Here is a 21,914-nt window from a genome sequence, read left to right as displayed (position 1 = left end):
AAAGAGTCGGACACGACTGAGCGAGAACTGAACTGAACTGAGCCGGGCTCTTTCTGGGCAAGTCGCGCCTCAGTCCCCAAGGTACTGCTAGGTACTAGTCCAGTGCCCAGCACCTGACAGTCAATATCAGCGGATGATGCATTAATACAGTCATTATTGAAGCTGGTCACCACCTAACGCTGACGGACGAGTCTCACCGGATGCCTGCAGGTGCAGGGTCCCGCCTAGCGCTCACAGCAAAGCGCGTCAGACACGGTGACGCCGGCGCGGCTGGTGGGCGGGGCGGCATGGCCCTGCACGCGCACGCGCGCCGCCGCGCCGTCCAGTCCTGCGAGTGGGCGGGCGACGCATGCGCGGGCGGCGGCCTTAAAGCGGCCGCGGCCCCAGGCATCCCAGTCGGCTTGTCAGCCGGCTGGGAGGTGGTGTCTGACAGTGGCGCGGCAGCCATGGCGGCAGAGGAGGAGGAGGTGGACTCGGCGGACCCGAGTGAGAGGTCAGTGCAGCGGGGGCTGCGTCTGGCTCGGGCGCGCGGGCAGTGCTAAGGGCTCTAACCTGCCCGGTCGTTCGGTTGTCCCGCCCCGCCGCGAATCCGCGCGGCGCGGGGAAGAGAAGCCCCTGGCCCCGCTCTGGCCTCGGCGGGCGCCCTTCGGGTCTGAATGTGACCCCGGCTGCGCCAGGAGGCCGCTTGACCCCCACGCCGACGGGTCCCGCGGGGTCGTGTGAGCGGCTCCCCCGGGCGGCCGCGCGAGTGGGCGGGCCCCCAGCGCTGCTGAGGTCGGTTTCGCGGCAGAGACGGCTGCGGACCCCAGCCCTGCCCCAGCTGGCCCCGCGGGCGCTGAGCGGCGTCGCTGCACCAGACTCGAGTCACGGGAAACGGCCGCGTCACGCTGCCCGCTTCCGAGCGCGGCTTCCGACCTCGGTTGAGCGCTGCGCTCGCTGCAGCCGGGAGCGAGGGCGAAAGTGCCAGGCCGGGTGTCTCCGGAGCCTGTGGAAGGGGCGGCGCTTCCTCGCAGCGGAGGTGGACCGAGGGTCCAGGTTCATCCCTGAAGCCGCAGGTCCGAAGGGGCTGTCGGGGGGAACGCAGAGTGGGGGAAAGGGGCTGGGGGAGTGAGTCTCAGGCTTTAGTTTTCAGAAAATGTGTAACTTACCCGATAGTTTACAGAAAGAAAGTTAACACGCTGTGGATAGCAAGTTCACTCAATGATCTCTCAAACAGAGATCTTCCTTTGCTTCCACGTGTTCTGGCGTTACTGGAGAAATGTGTGTGTTTGCTTTTCAGAAGACACATGTGTAGAAACCTTTATGAAAGTGGGAGAAAGATGTCTAGTGGGAAGCTTTTTAAAAAAATTTTTATTTAATGAAGTACAAGTGATTTGCTGTATTGTGTTCAGGTGTACATTAAAGTGATTCGGTACAGAAAAATAACATATATATATATTCTTTTCAGATTCTTTTCCATTATAGGTTATTAAAAGGTATTGAATATAGTTCCCTGTGCCATACAGTAGGTTCTTGTTTATCTGTTTTATTTATACTGGTGTGTATCTGTTAATCCTAAGCTCCTAATTTATCCCACCCCCCGCTTTCCCTTTTGGTATTCATAAATTTGTAGTCTATATTTGAGTCTGTTTCTGTTTTGTAAATAAGTTCATTTTTATCATTTTTTAAAAATTCCACTTGTAAGGGATATCCCGTGATACCTTTCTCTGATTTTGTTCCCTTAGTATGGTAGTCTCTAGGTCCATCCATGTTGCTGCAAATGACGATTTTTCATTTTTTTAAGGTCAGTGTTCCCTTGTGTGTATGTGTGTACATATATACACCACATTTTCTTTATTCATTCATCTATTGATGGACATTTAGGTTACTTTCCTGTCTTCCAGGACTTATAAATAGTGCTACTGTGAATATTGGGGTGCATATATTTTTTGAAATTAGAGTTTTCATCTTTTCTAAATATATCCCCAGGAGTGGGATTGCTGGATCATATGGAAACTCTATGTTTTTTTTAAGGAACCTCCATGCAGTTTTCCATAGTGGCTGCACCAGTTTACATTCCCATCAACAGTTAGGGTTCTAATGAGAAACTTTTTGATATACAAATACATTGTTTATTTTATTGTTTTTTATCTGTAGTTTCATGCACTTGGCAGTAGATGAAGAGCAGTTAATTAATGGAAACATTACATTGCCAGGAACATTATTGTTTTATTTCTCAAGGCCATTCAGATTGGAAAGTAGATAAATTTATATGCTAATCTCCATATGTATGTAATATTTTGACAACAGTTCTACTTCAGATGCTGGGAGAAATTTGCGTTATGAAACATAACCTAAATGATAGAGGATAATATAAAGTCCCATGATAGATAGGGTGTTTGGAAAGATGACAGAAGGGAAAAGTTGTGAAATACTAGAAACTAGGTTCTTTCCTTGACTTGTGTTTATGTGAGTCACTCACCTCACAAGTCTGTTGTTTTGGTTTGTTGATGAACTTACTTGTTGAGGTAAGATGCCTAATGTCTTGTGATCACAAGTAGGAACCTGTTAGCTTGTCACCATCTAGTTCGTCACAACATTTTTGGGTCTGAGACTACTTTTATGGGGTCTCTTTGGCCTCCATGTTGCTGGGAGGCTTGCGAGTCCAGGGCACAACCAGGAAAGGAATTTGCAGTTTTGGGTGACAGCAGGAGGTCCCTGTAGACAGACTCTAAACTATCCTTAGCAGCTGACCAGTCACAGTCCCTTGTTAGAGGTGGGCCTCTGGGTGCTCTTGATGATACACTTGAGCACTATCCAGTATATAGACTGGTGTGGCCTTGTGAACTCTACTAAGCAAGTACCTGCTTATGCTGGGTGTTCCCTAATGTATTCATATTAAACCTTAAGGTTGAGCCTATGTGCCAAGTACTACTGTACCCATTTTTCAGGTGCAACTGCAGCTGGGACTGCAGCTGGCACTCCACCAGTGAGTAGTGGGAGTGGATTGGAACTCCCTCGGTATCTGGATTTAGTCTAAGGAGCTTTCCCACATCTCTGCTTGCTTCTCACTGGGATTGGCTTTACTAGGATGTTTAGTTCTTATTTCCTTTGCTTCACGGATACTTTGTTATTTAGTCCTTCATTGATACAGAGCTCACTTTAATTTTTTTTTAATTGGTTAATCAGCAGTCGAACTGTCTCAAGAGCAAAGTCGATTGTGAGAAAACTGAAGTCTTTGAATCAAGTTCCTTATTCTTAAGACATTTCAGATTTAGATGGGGCAATGACATTAACAAAGGAAACAATTATGAAACAGTCATTTGAAGACTTTTTGTTCTTCAGTTGCTAAATCATGTCCAGCTCTTTGCAATCTTTTTAACTGTAGCCCCCAAGAGGCACAATCTTACATGTAGCACAGACCCCCACAGTAGAGGGCTTCCCAGGTGGCTCAGTGGTAAAAAATCCGCCTGCCAGTGCAGAATATGCAGGAAATGTGAGTTCGATTCCTGGATCAGGAAGATCCCCTGGAGAAGGAAATGGCAACTCATTCCAGTATTCTTGCCTGGAAAATTCCTTGGACAGAGGAGCCTGGCGGGCTACAGTCCATGGGGTGGCAAAGAGTCAGACACTGCTGAGCACTCATGCAGTCAGTCGCTCACACAGTGTGGTGGTATTATATGTCCTCAGCCTGACTTCCAAGCCCTTTGCAGGCAGTGAGGCTGCTAACTTTGGAGTCTTATTTCCTTCCAGTGCTCTGGGCTCAAGCCAAGCTGTGTCTTTCATTGTTTCCTACACATGTTCTCTGTTTCCTCCCATTTTTCCATGACTTGGTTCAAACTGATTTCTCTGACCCCAGACAGATGGTGATCTCCCTTCTTTTAAGATCCATGGTGTTTTCCTACACTTTCTTTATGGCGCCTCCATCATGTCCTATAGTATCGTTTTTCTGTACTTGTTTTGTCAGATTATTGAAGACAAAGCTTTCATGTTACTCAGATTTCTGGTTGAGCCCAAACGGGCTTTATAAATAGAAAGTTTCAATAAAATTTTAAGAATTAAACATTGCAACTGTTTTAAATTTATGCTGACACAAACATTATGATAAAAAATCCTAGTACTTGATTATTCATTTTGCAGTTGATGATTTAAATTTTTTCATTCCGAAATATCAAAGTACATCAATAGATACTGTTATAAGAAATTCAAAGTTTAAATTTGACTAGGATGAGTTTGAGCAGTTAGAATCATAAACGTAAATTGTATCAGAGAATTGAGAATATGGTTATTCTCCTTGACCTTGGATGAACCAACAGGGAACCATGCTTCACTGTTTTGCCTGTTCTCCAAAATGCCAGTTATAGACCAGCAAATGCAGATGTCATTCCTGTGACAAAGGACCTAACAAAAGATTTTAAAGTCCCATGGGTGGTACACTTAGTGAAAACAACACTGACTATTACATTTCAGAATAAAATGTGCCTCTGAATGAGTCCTTAAAGTCTGTATTATTTATAATAGACGTTCAGAAACATTTTATAATTAGATTTTTGGTCTAATTCCATAGTTGTGTAATTTCTCACTCCTGATTGTTGAAATAATTGTCTAGAAAAGGGTTTTTTTTTCTTAAAGTTTATTAAATTTGAGACTAGGATCTTTAGTTTTTCATTTTCTTTATATAGTGGATGAACTCATTTCGAAACTAACAACAAAATGTAACTTGGATTTATTAAGCAATGTAAAATCTAAAAGCTCCACATGTAGCTTCTTAATTATGTATGTTGGATGATGATGCTATGTCTGATTCCAGAATGGCTTTCTTACTATGTGCAAGAAGGTATAAAGCAATTGGGGGAGAAGATTTCCAGCATGTGGAAAAAGTTATAGGTTAGGAAAATAACCTTAAAAATTGTACAAAAATATTTTTAAATAGAAAAAAATGGAAAAAAATAGTTACAGGTTAAATAGTTAAAATAATGCTAATTAATGTGTTGAAATATTAACATATTAAAGAGCCTATGTTGTCATTGATCTAATTGTTATGATAATTTGTCTCTTTAGTATCATTTATTTAAAATAAAATGGCATGTTAATAACTTAAATTCTGACTTGTGTGAGACATACTCTCTTTTTTTTCTTCTTCTTCTTCTTTTCCTGGGTAGGATTTAAGAAGTCATTTCCCAGGAAAAAAAGGTCTTTATTTGCCCAAGGGTTATCATTTTCAGTCTGGAAGTTTTCAGTCATTCACTGGTTAAGGAATTATTTCAGAGGAATACATATATTCATAACTCTAATCAGTTTGGATATTTATAATAAAAATGAAAACCTCATAGTTTCTCTAAATGAGATAGATCGAATACTTGCTTGCTGCTAAGTCACTTCAGTCGTGTCCAACTCTGTGTGACCCCACAGACGGAAGCCCACTAGGCTCCCCCGTCCCTGGGATTCTCCAGGCAAGAACACTGGAGTGGGTTGCCATTTCCTTCTCCAATGTGTGAAAGTGAAAAGTGAAAGTGAAATCGCTCAGTCGTGTCCGACCCTTAGCGACCCCACAGACTGCAGCCCACCAGGCTCCTCCATCCATGGGATTTTCTAGGCAAGAGTACTGGAGTGGCTTGCCATTGCCTTCTCCGGAATACTTGCTTAGAGTAGCTTATAGAGAACAGTAATAAGCATAGTTTTTCTTTCTTGATAGTACCAGTCAGTATGCTGCTGCTGCTGCTAAGTCACTTCAGTCGTGTCCGACTCTGTGCGACCCCACAGACGGCAGCCGACCAGGCTCCGCCGTCTCTGGGGTTCTCCAGGCAAGAACACTGGAGTGGGTTGCCATTTCCTTCTCCAACGTGTGAAAGTGAAAAGTGAAAGTGAAATCGCTCAGTCATGTCTAACTCATAGCGACCCCATGGACTGCAGCCCACCAGGCTCTTCTGTCCATGCGATTTTCTAGGCAAGAGTACTGGAGTGGCTTGCCATTGCCTTCTCCGGAATACTTGCTTAGAGTAGCTTATAGAGAGCAGTAATAAGCATAGCTTTTCTTTCTTGATAGTACCAGTCAGTATAGGCCACTTTAAACAAACCTGTAATATAATGAAATTCTCTTTACTTGTAACCTAATTAGAAGTGTTATTTAAGTAGCCAAAACTATGTGGAAACTGACGAGATTTCTGTATATTTTCTTCAGAATACTTTGAAACCTCTTTCACTGTTTCACAATATTTACAGTTTGTGCAATTCAGATTTAGTAATACTTATGGATAGTCAAATGCTTTAGAGAAGAAAACAGGAATTGCTAGGAAATTTAAATGTTGATAGCCTAGGATACAAGTACGATGTTAACACTATTTTTAAAAAAAGAGAGAGAAAGAGTACATAGAAAATTCAGGGAAAAAGTTTCAGTTTTTTTTGTAGAACTCGGGATACTTAAAATCAGATTCTTGAGTTAACAAACTGTTAATATGCTAAACACATCTTATTTGTCTTTCCTTAGAGTTGCCACCTTTGGTATAGTGTTTTAAAGCTTTTCTTACTTGGAAGTCTGCTCACTAAAAGTATTGTTTACATGTTACAGGTTGCAAAGCAAGTTTATTTAGTATTTTGTTTAGATGCTTTAGGGCTTGGGTCCTCAGCCTTCCTAATGAGGTTGGGTCTCAATAGATGAGACAGTGTATGATAAAATCTTCCTGATGCCATAGATAGATAGAGTCCCTATTGTGAATGTCTTATCTTTATATTACAGCTGACACTTTTCATCTCTTCTGAAGTCAGGGCCTCAGCAACGTATGATGGTGTTTACTGTTTATCTGCTTATTAGAGAAGTTAATTTTTGCTTTTCTGTGTATTTCCCAAAGTTCTGAGGAGGCAGCCCTGTATCTTGTTCACTGTATCACGGCCATGGTAAATTGAATTGTTCTTTTGGATTTTGTGCCCTCAGAAGTATGGCTGGACATCTGACAAACTTCAGACTGTGTGCTTAGTTCTGATCTCAGTCTTGCACCCAGTAAGCCAAGAAATGCAAAAACAACTCTGAATGGCATAGGAGATTTTATGGAAGAGGCAAAGGGTTTCTTTGAAGACGAGGTCAATTTACCCCAAAGACAGGAAGTGAGGTTGGATGGGTGTTTTAGAGTTGAATCATAGAGGTTGCCAGCTAAGGTGTGGGAACTCATGAGCAAAAGCTTATAAACTGAAGGGAAGAAGAGGTACACCCTTGCCGTCACTCTTTAAAAATGTGCCTTTGGGCCTATTATGCGCTAACACTCAATCCTGTAGAATAACTCTAAGAAAAAAATTAAGGCAATTTATATAAAACATTGTCATCTAGTTAAGGCAAAAACTGATTAGAAACATGAGGGCCAAGGGAACAGAGGTATCTTTACAGTTCCATTAACAGTGAAGATAAACTTTTACTGTATTTTGTTAAATATATATTTTCAGTTTAAATATACTTTAGAAAAACTCCACTTAAAAAAAGTCTTCTACTTTGTTGAAAAAGCTGCTGTAAAAAACCTGGAGAGTTATTGTTGGCCCCTCTTGTGGTTGAAGAGCCCTTATTTGTAATGTAATGCAATAAAAAGCCTTGCAAACATAAAAACATTATTTTGCCCCTTTGCTTTGAGTTAAGGCAATCACTGGGAGGCAAAATGCATAGACAAGACAATCCTATCCCTTAAAAATTGATTTTGTGATGAGTGATGAATAGGTGAAGGTAGGCATGATTCCTATATTAACGGCTGCCACATCACATTTTAAACTCTAATGCCTTGTGCATAGTAGGCATTCAGAAACTGAAATTTTTTATATATAATTTGAATACTAAAACAAAGATTGCATTTGTGTTTCCTCTGCCCCAATGTGTCTATGATGTGAGGAGGAACAATAGTAGATTATAGTTCATTTTACTTGTTATTTGTTGTTTTTGTTGTACTGGCTTCTGATTCTCTTTGGCCAAGAACCGTCCTGTTATTGAGGAATATTTGCTGAAAAAAATTAATGAAATTGAGTTGTGAGTAACTTCCTATTGGTACTAATTCATGTACTTGTGGCCAGACATAGATGTTGATGACCATCTTGTCAAGAACTTTTTTTTTTTAATTTAAGCTCTAAAGAGCATGAGGTTCTTTTAGTTGCCTGTTAAGCTGCAACTGAAAAACAATAGTTTTAGTTGCAGCTTAGCAGGCAGTTGAATAAATTGAAATTTTCATTGCTGAAGACTTGTTTTTCCTTTATAATTTGTCAGTAGTTTACATATTTGCAAATAATCTGATAGTAGTAATGCTTTCTATTATCTTGGTACCTTAGTAATAGGTAGCATTTGACAGAGATGCCTAGAGGTCTTCAGTTCAGTTCAGTCGCTCAGTTGTGTCCGACGCTTTGCGACCCCATGAATCACAGCACGCCAGGCCTCCCTGTCCATCACCAACTCCCGGAGTTCACTCAAACTCATGTCCATCGAGTCGGTGATGCCATCCAGCCATCTCATTCTCTGTCGTCCCCTTCTCCTCCCGCCCCCAATCCCTCCCAGCATCAGAGTCTTTTCCAATGAGTCAACTCGTCGCATGAGGTGGCCAAAGTACTGGAGTTTCAGCTTTAGCATCAGTCCTTCCAATGAACACCCGGGATTGATCTCCTTTAGAATGGACTGGTTGGATCTCCTTGCAGTCCAAGGGACTCTCAAGAGTCTTCTCCAGCACCACAGGTCAAAAGCATCAATTCTTCAGCGATCAGCTTTCTTCACAGTCCAACTCTCACATTCATACATGACCACTGGAAAAACCATAGCCTTGACTAGACGGACCTTTGTTGGCAAAGTAATGTCTCTGCTTTTTAATATACTATCTAGGTTGGTCATAACTTTCCTTCCAAGAAGTAAGCATCTTTTAATTTCATGGCTGCAATCAGCATCCGCAGTGATTTTGGAGCCCCAAAAAATAGAGTCTGACACTGTTTCCACTGTTTCCCTATCTATTTCCCATGAAGTGATGGGACCAGATGCCATGATCTTTGTTTTCTGAATGTTGAGCTTCAAGCCAACCTTTTCACTCTCCTCTTTCACTTTCCTCAAGAGGCTTTTTAGTTCCTCTTCACTTTCTGCCATAAGGGTGGTGTCATCTGCATATCTGAGGTTATTGATATTTCTCCCAGTAGTCTTGATTCCAGCTTGTGCTTCTTCCAGCTCAGTGTTCCTCATGATGTACTCTGCATATAAGTTAAATAAGTCTTACCTCCTGTTAATTCAGAAAATGTGAAACTGGTAGCAGAGGATGTTAGATTGGAGCCTCATTTTAATATAGGCTCTTATCGATCTTCTGTTCTAGCTTTCTTATTTATTACTGAGGCATAATTGACATATATCTTTGTATTTGTTTCAGGGGTATAACATAATGATTTGGTATTTTTATATATTGTGAAATGATCATCACAGTCAGTCTAGTTAACCATGCAAAGTTATAGAAATTTTTTTTGTGATGACAACTTTTTTAGATTTGCTCTCTCAGTAGCTTTCAAATATGCAGTACAGTATCATTAACTATAGTTGACATGCTATACATTACATCCCCATGACTTACTTCTTTTATAGCTGGAAGTTTTTACCTTCTACTCCCTTCACCCATTTTTCCCACTCTGCTCTGTCAACCACCAGTTTACCTCTGAGCGTATTGTTGTTACAGTTGTTTTGAAAGATTCCACATGTAAGTGAGATCATATGAATTTGTCTTTCTCTGTCTGACTTAATTTCACTTAGCGTGATACCCCTAGGTTCACCTATGTTGTACAGATGTTAATATTTCATTCTTTTTATGGCTGAATAACGTTCCATTATGTATATGTTTTGTGTAACATACACTCTTTCTCTGTCAGTTTGTTGATGAACATTTAGGTTTTTTTTTCCGTATCTTGGCCATTGTATTATAGATAATGCTTCAGTGAACACTGGGGTGCATATATCTTTCCAAGTTACTTTTTTTGTCTTCAGATAAATACACAGAAGTGGAACTGCTGGATCCTAGGGTAGTTTTATTTTTTGAGGAAACTTCATACTGTTTTCTACCAACAGTGTGCAAGGGTTCCTTTTTCCTTGTATTATCTCTAACATTTTTTCTTTCTTACCTTTTTGATGATAGCCATTCTAACAAGTGTGAGAGGATATCTCATTATGGTTCTGATTTACATTTTTCCGATGTTAGCGATCTGAGCAGCTTTTCATCTGTCTGTTTGCCATCTGTATGTTGTCTTTGGCAAAATGTGTATTCAGATCCTCTGCCTATTTTTTAACTGGATTTTTTTTTTTTTGACTGTTGAGTTGCATGAGTTCTTTATGTATTTTGGATATTAACCTCTTATCAAATTTATGATTTTCAGATGTTTTCTCCCATTTCGTAGGTTGCCTTTTTGTTTTGTTGAGGGTTTCCTTTGCTGCACAGAAGCTTTTTAGTTTGATGTAGTTGTGCTTGTTTATTTTTGCTTTTGTTGTGTTCTTTAAAAACTGATGCCTGAGTGTTTGGCTTCCAACCAGCCTAAATCTAGGTGCTGACTGAGATCCTCCCCTTTGGGACACTGTGTTGGCACACCCTCAACTACTGGGAACTAGTAAAAATAAAATTAGCTTCTTGGACAATCACAAAGGATTGTGATTTACGGTGAGATTGTGTCTCAGCCTTTCCCACCTGCTTCGACGTAGTTTCTCTCTGGTTTGCCCCTTTTATGGAGGGCTTGCTCAGCCAGCTTTTAGGTTATGGTCAGAGGAGATTGTTCCATCTATAGCTGTGGATTCAGTGTGTGTGTGGAGGAGATGAGAGCAGGATCTTCCTTCTAGAACTGGAACCCCAGCATTCTTCTTTTCACGTATTTTCTCCACAGTATAACCCACCTGCCATGTAAACCTGACCAAGTACATTTGCTTATGTTGTTGTCCAGTCGCTCAGTCATGTCTCTTTTGTGGCCCCATGGACTGTAGCCCACTAGACTCCTCTGTCCATGGGATTTCCCAGGGGAGGATACTGGACTGGGTTGCCATTTCCTGTTGCGGAGGATCTTCCTGAACCAGGGATCGAACCTGAGTCTCTTGCATCTCCTGGATTGGCAGGTGGATTCTTTACCGCCTGAGCCACCTGGGAAGCCCACGTCTGCTTACAGTCCTGTCCTGTAACCCTCTGTGTGTGAGTTCATATGCATACATACATACATAGTTATGAAACTTATAAGAAGTCTTTATATCTAAAGAGAGAAAGACAAGAAGAAATTTGACTAGCAGATAAAAAGGAAAAATGTATGTATGTGAAGAAAAAAGTGTGAAGTTCAGTGCTTCTGATCACCTTCCTAAATTGTTCATTCTGCTGATTACCCTTTTCTTGATTGACCTTTTTGCACTGACATTGGTTTGTTTTTTGTTTTGGGAGGTTCAGGCCTGTAACTTGCCCATGTCCTATCTTCTAATGAGAATCGGTGGTACTGGAGGTGTTCTCTGCCTACAGAGATGATCCTCATTTGCCTTCCTTCATCCACTTCTTTTAGTTCTTATGACCAAGGCTTTCATTTCACACACACAGTTTTGAAACACTCACATGGCCACCATCCAGTTAGTGTTTTTGGTACTGGCAATATAAGAATGATATTAAATGTGGATTTAGCATTTGTTATCTCCGGGAGTTGGTGATGGACAGGGAGGCCTGGCGTGCTGTGATTCATGGGGTCGCAAAGAGTCAGACACGACTGAGCGACTGAACTGAACTGATGCTCAGAGTGCAATAGGGCAGATAAATACACAAACAAGTAACCAGAGCAATAATAGTAACTGTATCTGTGACAAGGGTCAGAGGAGTGACTAATGACTCTTGACATCAGGATCCGGGATACTAAGTATCTCAGAAAAGACAAGGTATTCTGGACAGAGGGAGAACCACAGAGGCATAAAATATTATGAAATTTGGGGAGTTATGAGGTACGGAAAAAGTCCAGTGTGAAAAGATTTAAGATGAGGAGAGGTTAATCTGTGGATGGAATGTGAAACATTTTCTGCGCGGGTCTGAGGAATATGACTTTGTTCTGTCGGTAATGATAACTCCTCAGACATTTTAAGGAAGGTGGTCGCCTGAGAAAAAAGTTTTGAAGTCACTCAGTTCAAATCACATTTCTATTTATGTCATACTTACGGATGGCATCACCGACTCAATGGACATGAGTTTGGGTGGACTCTGGGAGTTAGTGATGGACAGGGAGGCCTGGCGTGCTGCGGTTCATGGGGTGGCAAAGAGTCGGACATGACTGAGCGACTGAGCTGAACTTACTAGCGCTATACTCTTGGGCTTTTTGCTTGACATTTCTAAACCTCAGTGTTTGCATCTGTGACATGGGTGTAGCCTGAACTAGGAGTGTCTTGGATTGTGAGTGACTTAATCATTCAGCAAACATTATTTATTGAGCACTTGTTATACATAATGCCTAGAGAAATTTTATAGGGGAGGGAAATGCAATAGGATGAGCCTACAAACCCTAGAAAAATGTGGTAGATGCTGTATCAACCTATTCAGAACTTAGCATGTTTTTCTATTCAATGCTATTCTTTTATTTTTTAAAGGATTTTTTCTTGTTGTGAACCATTGTGAAAGTCTTTATTGAATTTGTCACATTATTGCTTCTGTTTTATGTTGTCATTTTTTTGGCCACAAGGCATGTGGGGGTCTGAGCTCCCCAACCAGGGATTGAACCCACACCCCCAGCATTAGAAGGTGAAGTCTTAACCACTGGACCGCTATGGAAGTCCCTCACAGCTATTCTTATTCATGTGTTCTCTATTGTTATTGGTGGCATCTCAGACAGAAACGTAGGAATCCTCTATTATCCTTTCTTTGTAACCAATTATCAAATTCAGACTGTTTACCTTTTTTCTTTTGGTGCAAAATTTTATTATGATGAAATGCTTAAGTTTTTATGTGTTCATTTGCTGAATTTTGACATACATGCATACATCTATGTAATCCAATTGTATATTAAGATGGAGAGCTTCACAGTCATCCACTTCTAATTCATTGCAAGCAGTACACTTAAGGTGAAGCAAAAAACTTCATATCATGAATGTGTATTAATATGCTAGGTATTGGGATAGAAACTGAGCATGCAGTGAGTCCTTACCTTCAGGGATCTTTCAGTTAGGTGAGGATGCTGATGAGTAAATGTGAGCTTGAGGACACAACTTGAGAATTAAGAAAACAGAGCTTGGTGACAGGAGTCCATCCTGCCACCTTGATCTATCCTCTGTGGGTATGTGGGAGAAATGGACTCTAATCTGAGGTTGATGAGAGTCCAGTGAATCATGGGAAGAAAGGGAGAGGTATGTTCCAAGGATATTCAGGTCCAGGAAGCAAGAGGACAGGGAATGTTATATGTCTAGAGGAGAAGAGAAAATGCCAAAAATGACATTAAAGCTTCAATGAAAGGCTGGAGCAGGGCTGCAGTTCCCAGTGCAGGTCAACCAGAAGTAACCTTACCTTTGCGATAAGTAGTTTATGTAAAAGGACAGTTCTCAGTCGCTTCTTGTCTTTGAGCTCCCTCTGAACCATATATAAAACTCTTATGCCTCATCAATGTTACTGAATCATAGCTATTGTTGTCAGTATAATATCAACTACTATTTATCGAGTGTATTTACTCTACCTGGAAACATACTTCCTGCTTCAGAAGACATGCCGCAGTGGGAAGGCATGTAGTAGGGCCACGGGTAACTGGAGTGATGCTGCTCCGGGGTGAGGAATACCAGCAGCCGCCAGAACCGTGCTGAGACTAGGAAAGAGTTTTTCCCTTTGAGCCTACGTTGGGAGGGTGGCCTTGCCAGCAGCTAGGTTTCAGCCCAGTGGCACTGAATTCAGACTTTGGGTCTCCAGAGCTGTGACTAAATGAATTTCTGTGGCTTAAAGCAGGTGGTAATTTGTTAGAGCAGCCATTGGAAGCAGTGACCTTGTCGCCTCACCACATCCTTGGCATACCTCATTGTGTGCATGTGCTCATGCCTTTCCAACACGGGGAATGCCTGAACCAGCACTGCAGCTTTTGAAATAGCCTCTGGTTTCAGTTCAAGACGGTGGAGTAGAAGGATGTGTGCTCACCTCCTCCTGCGAGAGCACCAAAATTGCAACTAGCTGTTGAACAGCCATCGACAGGAGGATGCTGGAGCCCACCAAAAGAAAGATACCCCCCGTCCAAAGACCAAGAAGGAGTCTCAGCAAGACGGTAGGAGGGGCGCGATAACGATAAAGTGAAAATCCCAGACCCACCAGGTGGGTGATCCACAGACTGGAGAAGAATAATGCCAGTGAAGTTCTCACACTATTGTGAAGGTTCCGAACCCCACACGAGGCTTCCCAGCCTGGGGATCTGACAAAGGGACTGGGAGTCCCCAGGGAATCTGGCCTTGAGGGCCAGTGGGATTTGATTATAGCCTTTCCAGAGGACCAAGGGAGAACAGAGACTCCAGTCTTTGAGGGCACAAACAAAATTTTGAGCACACGAAGACCCAGAGGAGAGCAGCAGTAACCCCACTGGAGACTGAACCAAAACTAGTGTTGGAGGGCCTCCTGTGGAGGTGTGGGTCAGCAGGGACTCACTGCAGGAATGGTGGTGCTGGAAGATCCCCCTTGGCGTAAACCCTCTTGGGGTTCACCATTAATCCTACCATAGAGTCTGTAGACCCCAGGGCTGGGTCGCCCCAGGGCAACTACCAGGGAAGGAGTGCAACCCTACCTATCAGCAGATAATTGGATTAAAGCTTTACTGAGCAAGACCCTGCCTGCCAGAGCAAGGCCCAGTTTTTCCCATGCCAGTCCCTCCCATCAGGAAGCTTACACAAGCCTCTTAGCCCCATCCATCAGAGGATAGACAGAAGCACAGTTTTGCAGTGGCTAAAACAAAAACTGTATTATAGAAAGTTAACCGCGATGAAAAAGCAGAAAGTTATGCCCCAGATGAAGGGACAAGATAAAACCCCAGAAAAGCAACTAAATGAAGTGGAGATAGGTAACCTTCCAGAAAAAGAATTCAGAATAATGATAGTGAAGAAGATCCAGGATCTTGGGAAAAGAATGGAGGCAAAGATTGAGAAGATACAAGAAATGTTTACCAAGGACTTAGAAGAATTAAAGAACAAGCAAACAGAGATGAAGAATACACTGGAAGGAACCAATAGCAGAATAACTGAGGCAGAAGAATGGATAAATGACCTGGAGGACAGAATGGTGGAAATCACTTCCACAGAAGAGAATATAGAAAATAGAATGAAAAGAAATGAAGACAGCCTAAGAGACCAACATTAAACACACCAACATTCACACTGTAAGGGTCCCAGAACGGGGAGAGAGAGAAAGGACCTGAGAAAATATGTGAAGAGATAATAGCTGGAAACTTGCCAAACATGGGAAAGGAAATAGTCAACCAAGTTCTGGCAGCACAGAGAGCCCCAGGAAGGATAAACCCAAGGAGGAACACACTGAAACACATAGTAATCAAACTGACAAAATTTAAAGACAGAGAAAATATTAAAACCGAAAAGGAAAAAACTGACAAATAACATACATGGGAATTTCTATCAGGCTATCAGCTGAATTCTCAGCAGAAACTCTACAAGCCAGAAGGGAATGGCATGATAGATTTAAAGTGATGAAAGGGAAGAACCTACAACCAAGAATACTCTACCCAGCAAGACTCCTTCAGATTTGATGGAGAAATCTAAAGCTTTTCAGACAAGCAAAAGTTAAGAGAATTCAGCACCACCAAACCAGCCTGACAACAAATGCTAAAGGAACTTCTCTAGACAGGAAACAGTAGAAGGAAAAGACCTACAGGAAATAAACCCAAAACGATTAAGAAAATGGTAATAGGATCATGAAGTGAAGTGAAGTCGCACAGTCGTGTTTGACTCTTTGCAACCCTATGGACTGTAGCCCACCAGGCTCCTCAGTCCATGGAATTTTCCAGGCAAGAGTACTGGAGTGGGTTGCCATTTCCTTCTCCAAACAGGGTCATACATAGCGATAATTACCTTAAATGTAAATGGATTAAATGCACCAACCGACTGGCTGGGTGGATGAAAACTTGTGCATGTATGCCCTTCCACTTACCGCATCACTCCCCTTGACCCTCCCTAAATTGTATGTAATTATTTTATATTGTTAATCATGTTCCAATTACGGCTTGCGGTTGTAATTATCTTTTATTTTTTGTCTATTGATTGTGAAAACTGATAAATATCTTTTACTATTGTGACTACATAACTATGATCACAGTATTACTTAATACTATTGTGTCATGATTGATCAACAGAAAAATAATAGAACTCTGTATCACCAAAACTAGGATCTAATAGAAGAACCTGTCATCACTTTTTAAAATCCAGATGCATATCAGAATTATCTTGAAATTTTTTGAGAGTACAAATTCTCAGGTATTGCTTTTTTTCTCCAGAGCTCCAGGTATGTTTCTAATGAGCAGTCATGTTTAAAAACAACTGGACTATATGATGATCTTTTACTTTTATCTAGTTTGTTTCATTTTTTCTATTTCATATTCAGTGCTCCCATTTCATTTAGTTTATGTTCTTCAGTTTCTCCATCTCTTCTTTTTTAGGGGGATGTTCTTTCTCAAGCCTTTATCAAGTGTAGTAGAAAAGCTTTTGTATACATATATATATATATAAATATGTATGATATATGTATTTTATAAACATGAATTTTTGCCTAAATTCATTTCCAAATTTCCATAAATTTGGAAAAATTATGACATTTTGACTTAGTATGAATAGAATGCTAGATTTCTAATTAAAAAATAGATACGCAACAAGCAACAAAGGTTTTCTGTATAACTTAGGGAACTGTAGTCAATATCTTGTAATAACCTATGATGGAAAATAAATTCAAAAATAATATATGTGTATTTGTATAACTGAATTACCATGCTGTGCACATGAAACACTGTAAGTCCACTATACTTCAATAAAATATATTTTTTTTAAAAAAAGAAAGAAATGCCCTATTTGTGAATATCCAGTCCAAAAACAACTTCCTGATCCCTTTAGGGAGAATTAATCATTGTTAGCTCTGTTTGGTAACTGATACACCCCAAGTGAATAGAATAGTTCTGTAAAGATAGTGTGTGCTTAATAAGTAACTGTAAAGTGAGTTCATTCTATCATGTATTAGAGTTATTGTGTCTCCTGCTTCTTCCATTAGATTTTTTTTGCTTTTTTCTATTTTTAAAATTGTGATATAATTAACATGTAACTTTGTTAAGTTCAAGATATACAGTGTGTTGATTTATCCATTTATATATTGCAGCATGATTCCCACCATAGCTTGGCTATCACCTCTACCACATCACATAATTCTCTTTTTTGTGTGTGGTGAGAATATTTAAGATCTAGTCTCTTAGTTACTAGTCTACAGTACAGTATTGTTGACTATAGTCACTATGCCATGCATTCAATCTTTAGAACTTATTCATCTTCTAGTTATAGGTTCTTACCCTCACCTGGTTTAATTTTTCATTATTTCTCATCTTCTTGTCTCCATCCCTGTTGCCCGAGCCTTCGTTTTGGCTGTTGCGTCTCTTCTGGAATCTGCTTCGTCTTCTTGAATTCATTTTCTCTCATGGGAAAGGTCACACTTTAAGTGATACTGGCCAAGTGCTGAGCTCTTGAGAACTGTCAGGTGACTGCTGATGTCCCGCGTCATGGATGTGCCTACGTTCTGCTGCTGAGCCAGGATTTGAAGGCTCCCCCTCTGTTTGGTTTGCTACGAGCCTCACTGCACCTTTCCTCACCTCTTGCCCAAGGCCTGCTTGCTTGTTCTCTGTTTAGCTGTCTTCCACCAGATGCCTGGGACATTCTCATCATTTGCTGTTTGCTGGAATCCAAAGCTTTTGATAGTCTGGTAGATTGTACATGGGCCCAGCCTCTGCATTTGTTTTAGAAATGTGTTCTACTCTTAACCATAAGATTTGAAGGCTTTTTTTAAAAAATCTCATTCTTTAATAAGGGTTCTCTTCTCTCTGCCCTCATAGAAAGTGTGTTTTATATTTGCTGTGAACCTGCCATTGAAATGATCGAACTCATGGTCTTTGACTTTTTGTGCTTCCACCCTGATGAGAAACTGTCTTGCAGTGGGGTAGGGGAATGCCTTTTTTCCTCTTTTCTTGTTCTGTCCATTTTTAGTCTACTTGACTGTGTGGAGTGTGGCTATCCATGAAGGTAAGATGGACTTTGAGATCTACATGGAGGTTCTCAGGTTGAAGCTGTCTGTATCTCAGTACTTTATCACAATGCTTTGTACCTATTTGGTGAATTTGTCACCTGCAGACAGCTTCCTCATCACGCAGACAGTGAACCTTCTATTCTGCCTTTCTTCTCCCTGTGTAACAGTTGGGAGCTGAGAAGAGCGTGAACTCACCTCTTTGTATTTTGTTTTGATGCTCTAGGTCAGGATGGCTAACTGCTTGGCTTCCCACATGGTGCCCTACATCAACCTCACACCTTAAAGAAGCTGAAGAGAAAATTTTAAAATGTAAGGTTTTCTTCTTATACGTGAACTGAGCCGTTTACTAAAATAGGTCCAATATATTGCTTTGCCTTGAAACTGAAGATACGATTCTGTGGTGTGTTAGTTGGCAAAAGAACTTTTTTTCCTTTTTCATGTCATCAGCAAGTGTGTGAGTGTGGAAAGAAGGCAAGGGTTTTCAGACCTTTTGGTCTTGAGGTCCTTTTATACTCTTCAACTAAGAAGTACCCCGAGGGTCTTTGTTTAGTGGTTCTAGCTATCAATAGTTACTGTATTAAAAATTAAAACTGTATAATTTAAACTATGGTAACTTATTAATTTACTTTACAACCCTAGCAATAAATGCATTGCAGCTTAAATAACATTTTCTAAAAATAGCTACTTTCTGAACAAATGTATGGAGACAAGTAACATTGTTTACAAGTCTACAGATCTGTTTAATATCTGCTTAAGGTAAGACCCCTGGAGACCTATATGTGCTTCTGCCTTTAGACTGTTGGTCGCCACTTACCATGTTTTCTCTGGAAGGCTCCACTGTATACGCATCAGAGAATGAGAGTGGAAAAAAGCAGGTGAAGTCTGAGACTGTTTTGAAACTAGTTTTGACCTGGGAAGGCTTCCCAAAAGGGCTTGCAACTCACCAGAAGTCCCCAGACTGTGCTTTGAGAGCAGCCTGCAGGTGCTGCAGCGCAGGCAGCCTTGTCTGTTGGAAAAGATAATGTAGTATAGCCGTGTAACCTAGTCTAGACCCAGGGCTGCAGCCGGGGCTTACCGGATCTTGGGCAAGTCCCTTTTCTCAGTCTCCTAGTTTTTGCCTGTAAGAGGAAGTGGGTGTGGTGACCCTTAGATTTCTTTTGGTTCTAGGATTGTAGGATTCTTTATGTTGACATTCATAGTAGAATGGAAACTTTTTTGTTTTTGTTGTTTCTTGTGAGTGCTGAAGTTTACCCACGCGTGTACTCTCAGAGTATTCTTAGGCATCTGTGGATATACTTTCAAGTAATGTTGTTTACTGTGCAGTTTTGTTTAGAGGAGGAGTTTAAGTGGTATACATCTGTGATTATTGTGTATGTTTGTGCAGATTCTTACACCTGTTTTTCATCCTCTCTGCCACAAATGAATTTTGTTGTAAATTTGAATGGTTCAGGAATAAGTGACTGTAACTGGATATATCCCTGAAAGGGGACATTTAGCCTTTTTACATGTATTTTTCACATGTAATTCCATTGGGTAATCTTGTTCTCTCTAAAGCTGGGACGGTTGTCCTTGTGGTTTACTAAATGAAAAAATTCTTGTCAGGAGATTTAAAAAAAAAAAGGGCAGGAGCACTGGGAACTCATTTCATGTATGTAGTGAACATAATGATTTCCTCCTGCTAGGTTCTAGGGATGCAAATAGGAATCGGCCCCCGCTCCAATATCAGATACAGGAGCACCAATTAATACAGTGAGATGAGCTCTCACAGAGTCACAGGTAGTTTTTATAGGAATACACACGCGATATCTGTGTTCAGAACACCAGTGTGGTTGGGCTTGGCACTAACACCAGCTCGCCTCCCTCTCCAGACTGCTGGCATTTCCCCTCACTCAGGTAACGTGGACTCTTAATATTCTCAACAAATGCTGGGTTTCCTTTTCGGCCACCATGTGGGGACAAAACCGAAAATGATTTCTCAGGTTAAAGGGAAGAAACTCGCGGTTCCAGTATGTGTCCGCTGCAGACAGACATGCACAAATCCTCAAGGGGTATATCTAAAGTGTAGCTGTTCATTTGATAGTGTGAGGTAAAAGGATTTCAAATTAGTTCCACCTTTAGTCAGTTTGGGAGGAGATTTAAAGTATTTAGTCCCGTAGCTCTGAGGATAAGAGAAATGTTTTATCTACACAACGGTGACTCTTTATTTTCTCTGGAGTATTTACTTTTGTGGATCTGAACTCAGACTCCCAAGCACTCACGTTGAAGAGTTCCTGCCATACCCTGTGATCTTTTTCTACTAAACCTTGTAGTGACTTAAGAGTCCAACACATGTTCAATACCTTCCCTAAATTCATGATGACTTTTTAGGACAACGTATTTCTTTTGAGTCTGACTTCAGTCTTCAATGCTTAACCTTCAAGTGTTCTACACATACAAGGTACTATTACTTTGTTATTGTCGGTAAAGCCAGAGACCTTAAAATAATGGATTCAGGGACCACTATGTTCCTCTCTAGCACCCTCCACTGATGGATGTGGAAGGAAGTCCAAAGAGCTAATATGACTTGCCAGGAAACTTAGAACACAGGTACTTGAGACTTGTCTGAGATGGCTCTTCCTACTAAAGTGTGAGGTATAGTCATTAAGAATTACTTGGTTCAATAAGATGTGTACTTTTTTTTAAGGGCTGACATAATAAAGGCTAAAATCATGTAAATGCATACTAGGTGGTTCCTAGATTTTTAATTTCCAGTTGCTCTGAGACTGCTTCCCTTCTCAGAAGTCGTGAGGCTAAACAGAATTTCTCTTTTTATGTTTCCGTTAGGTGTCCCCTGCACATACAAAAAAGGACCTGTTCGTATATCTAATGGAAATAAAATATGGACGCTGAAGCTGTCTCATAATATTTCAAGTAAGACTCCACTTGTCCTCCTCCATGGTTTTGGAGGCGGTCTTGGCCTCTGGGCACTGAATTTTGGTGATCTTTGCACCAATAGACCCGTCTATGCTTTTGACCTGCTGGGCTTTGGACGAAGTAGTCGACCCAGATTTGACAGTGACGCAGAAGAAGTGGAGAACCAGTTTGTGGAATCCATTGAAGAGTGGCGATGTGCCCTTGGACTGGGCAAAATGATCTTGCTTGGACACAACCTCGGTGGGTTCCTGGCTGCGGCTTACTCACTGAAGTACCCATCCAGGTGAGTGGAGGTATCAGAAGAGAGGCACCCAAGCATCTGTTTGCAGTTCCCCTCTTTGGTAGTGGTTGGTGTCTGATCCTTCGAAAACAGTTATTCTCTTAAAGGACCCTGTAGATTGAACAGCCACAGCTGATGGCCAGTTGAGTAGCAGAAATAATATTGTCAGGTTTTCCTGTTAGGTCTGCTACGTAGGAGGCTTGTGAAAGGACTTTTTATTTATTAGAATGTACATAAGTTAAGCCAGAAGTAAAAACTGTTGTGTTGTTATTATTTACAGTTATTATCATCGTTAGACCTATGGATCCAGCAGACTTTTTCTAGCCTTTTCTAGGTTTCAGGAAGCAGCAGTAAGAAACCAGAGAAATTAGGACACATCGGCTCTCGCGCTGTCTTTATGGCTTAGAGGAAATCACTTAACTCTAAATTTTATTTTCCTCATCTCTAAGCTACAGAAAATATACCCACATTATATCTTGTAGCATTTTTATTCTACTGTGCCCTAACCT

The 21,914-nt window shown here is 41.1% G+C and overlaps 1 protein-coding gene across 1 annotated transcript in view; it reads left to right on the top strand.

The window, feature by feature from the left end:
• The first annotated feature begins 347 nt into the window (after positions 1-347).
• Positions 348-21,914, top strand: part of ABHD5 (abhydrolase domain containing 5, lysophosphatidic acid acyltransferase) — a 44,108-nt gene continuing 22,541 nt past the window's right edge. The window contains exons 1-3 of the mRNA XM_055414496.2: positions 348-493; positions 18,436-18,521; positions 21,036-21,408. Of these exons, the coding sequence (XP_055270471.1) occupies positions 447-493; positions 18,436-18,521; positions 21,036-21,408 (506 nt within the window). The 5' untranslated portion in view covers positions 348-446. The remainder of the gene's footprint in view (positions 494-18,435; positions 18,522-21,035; positions 21,409-21,914) is intronic.

This window comes from Moschus berezovskii, chromosome 24 (assembly GCF_049115385.1).
Source record: "Moschus berezovskii isolate FMDL1 chromosome 24, NW_MosBer_1.0, whole genome shotgun sequence".
NCBI lineage: Eukaryota > Metazoa > Chordata > Mammalia > Artiodactyla > Moschidae > Moschus > Moschus berezovskii.
The sequence above is the reverse complement of the archived record's forward strand: the minus strand, read 5'-3'. Positions and strand labels throughout refer to the sequence as shown.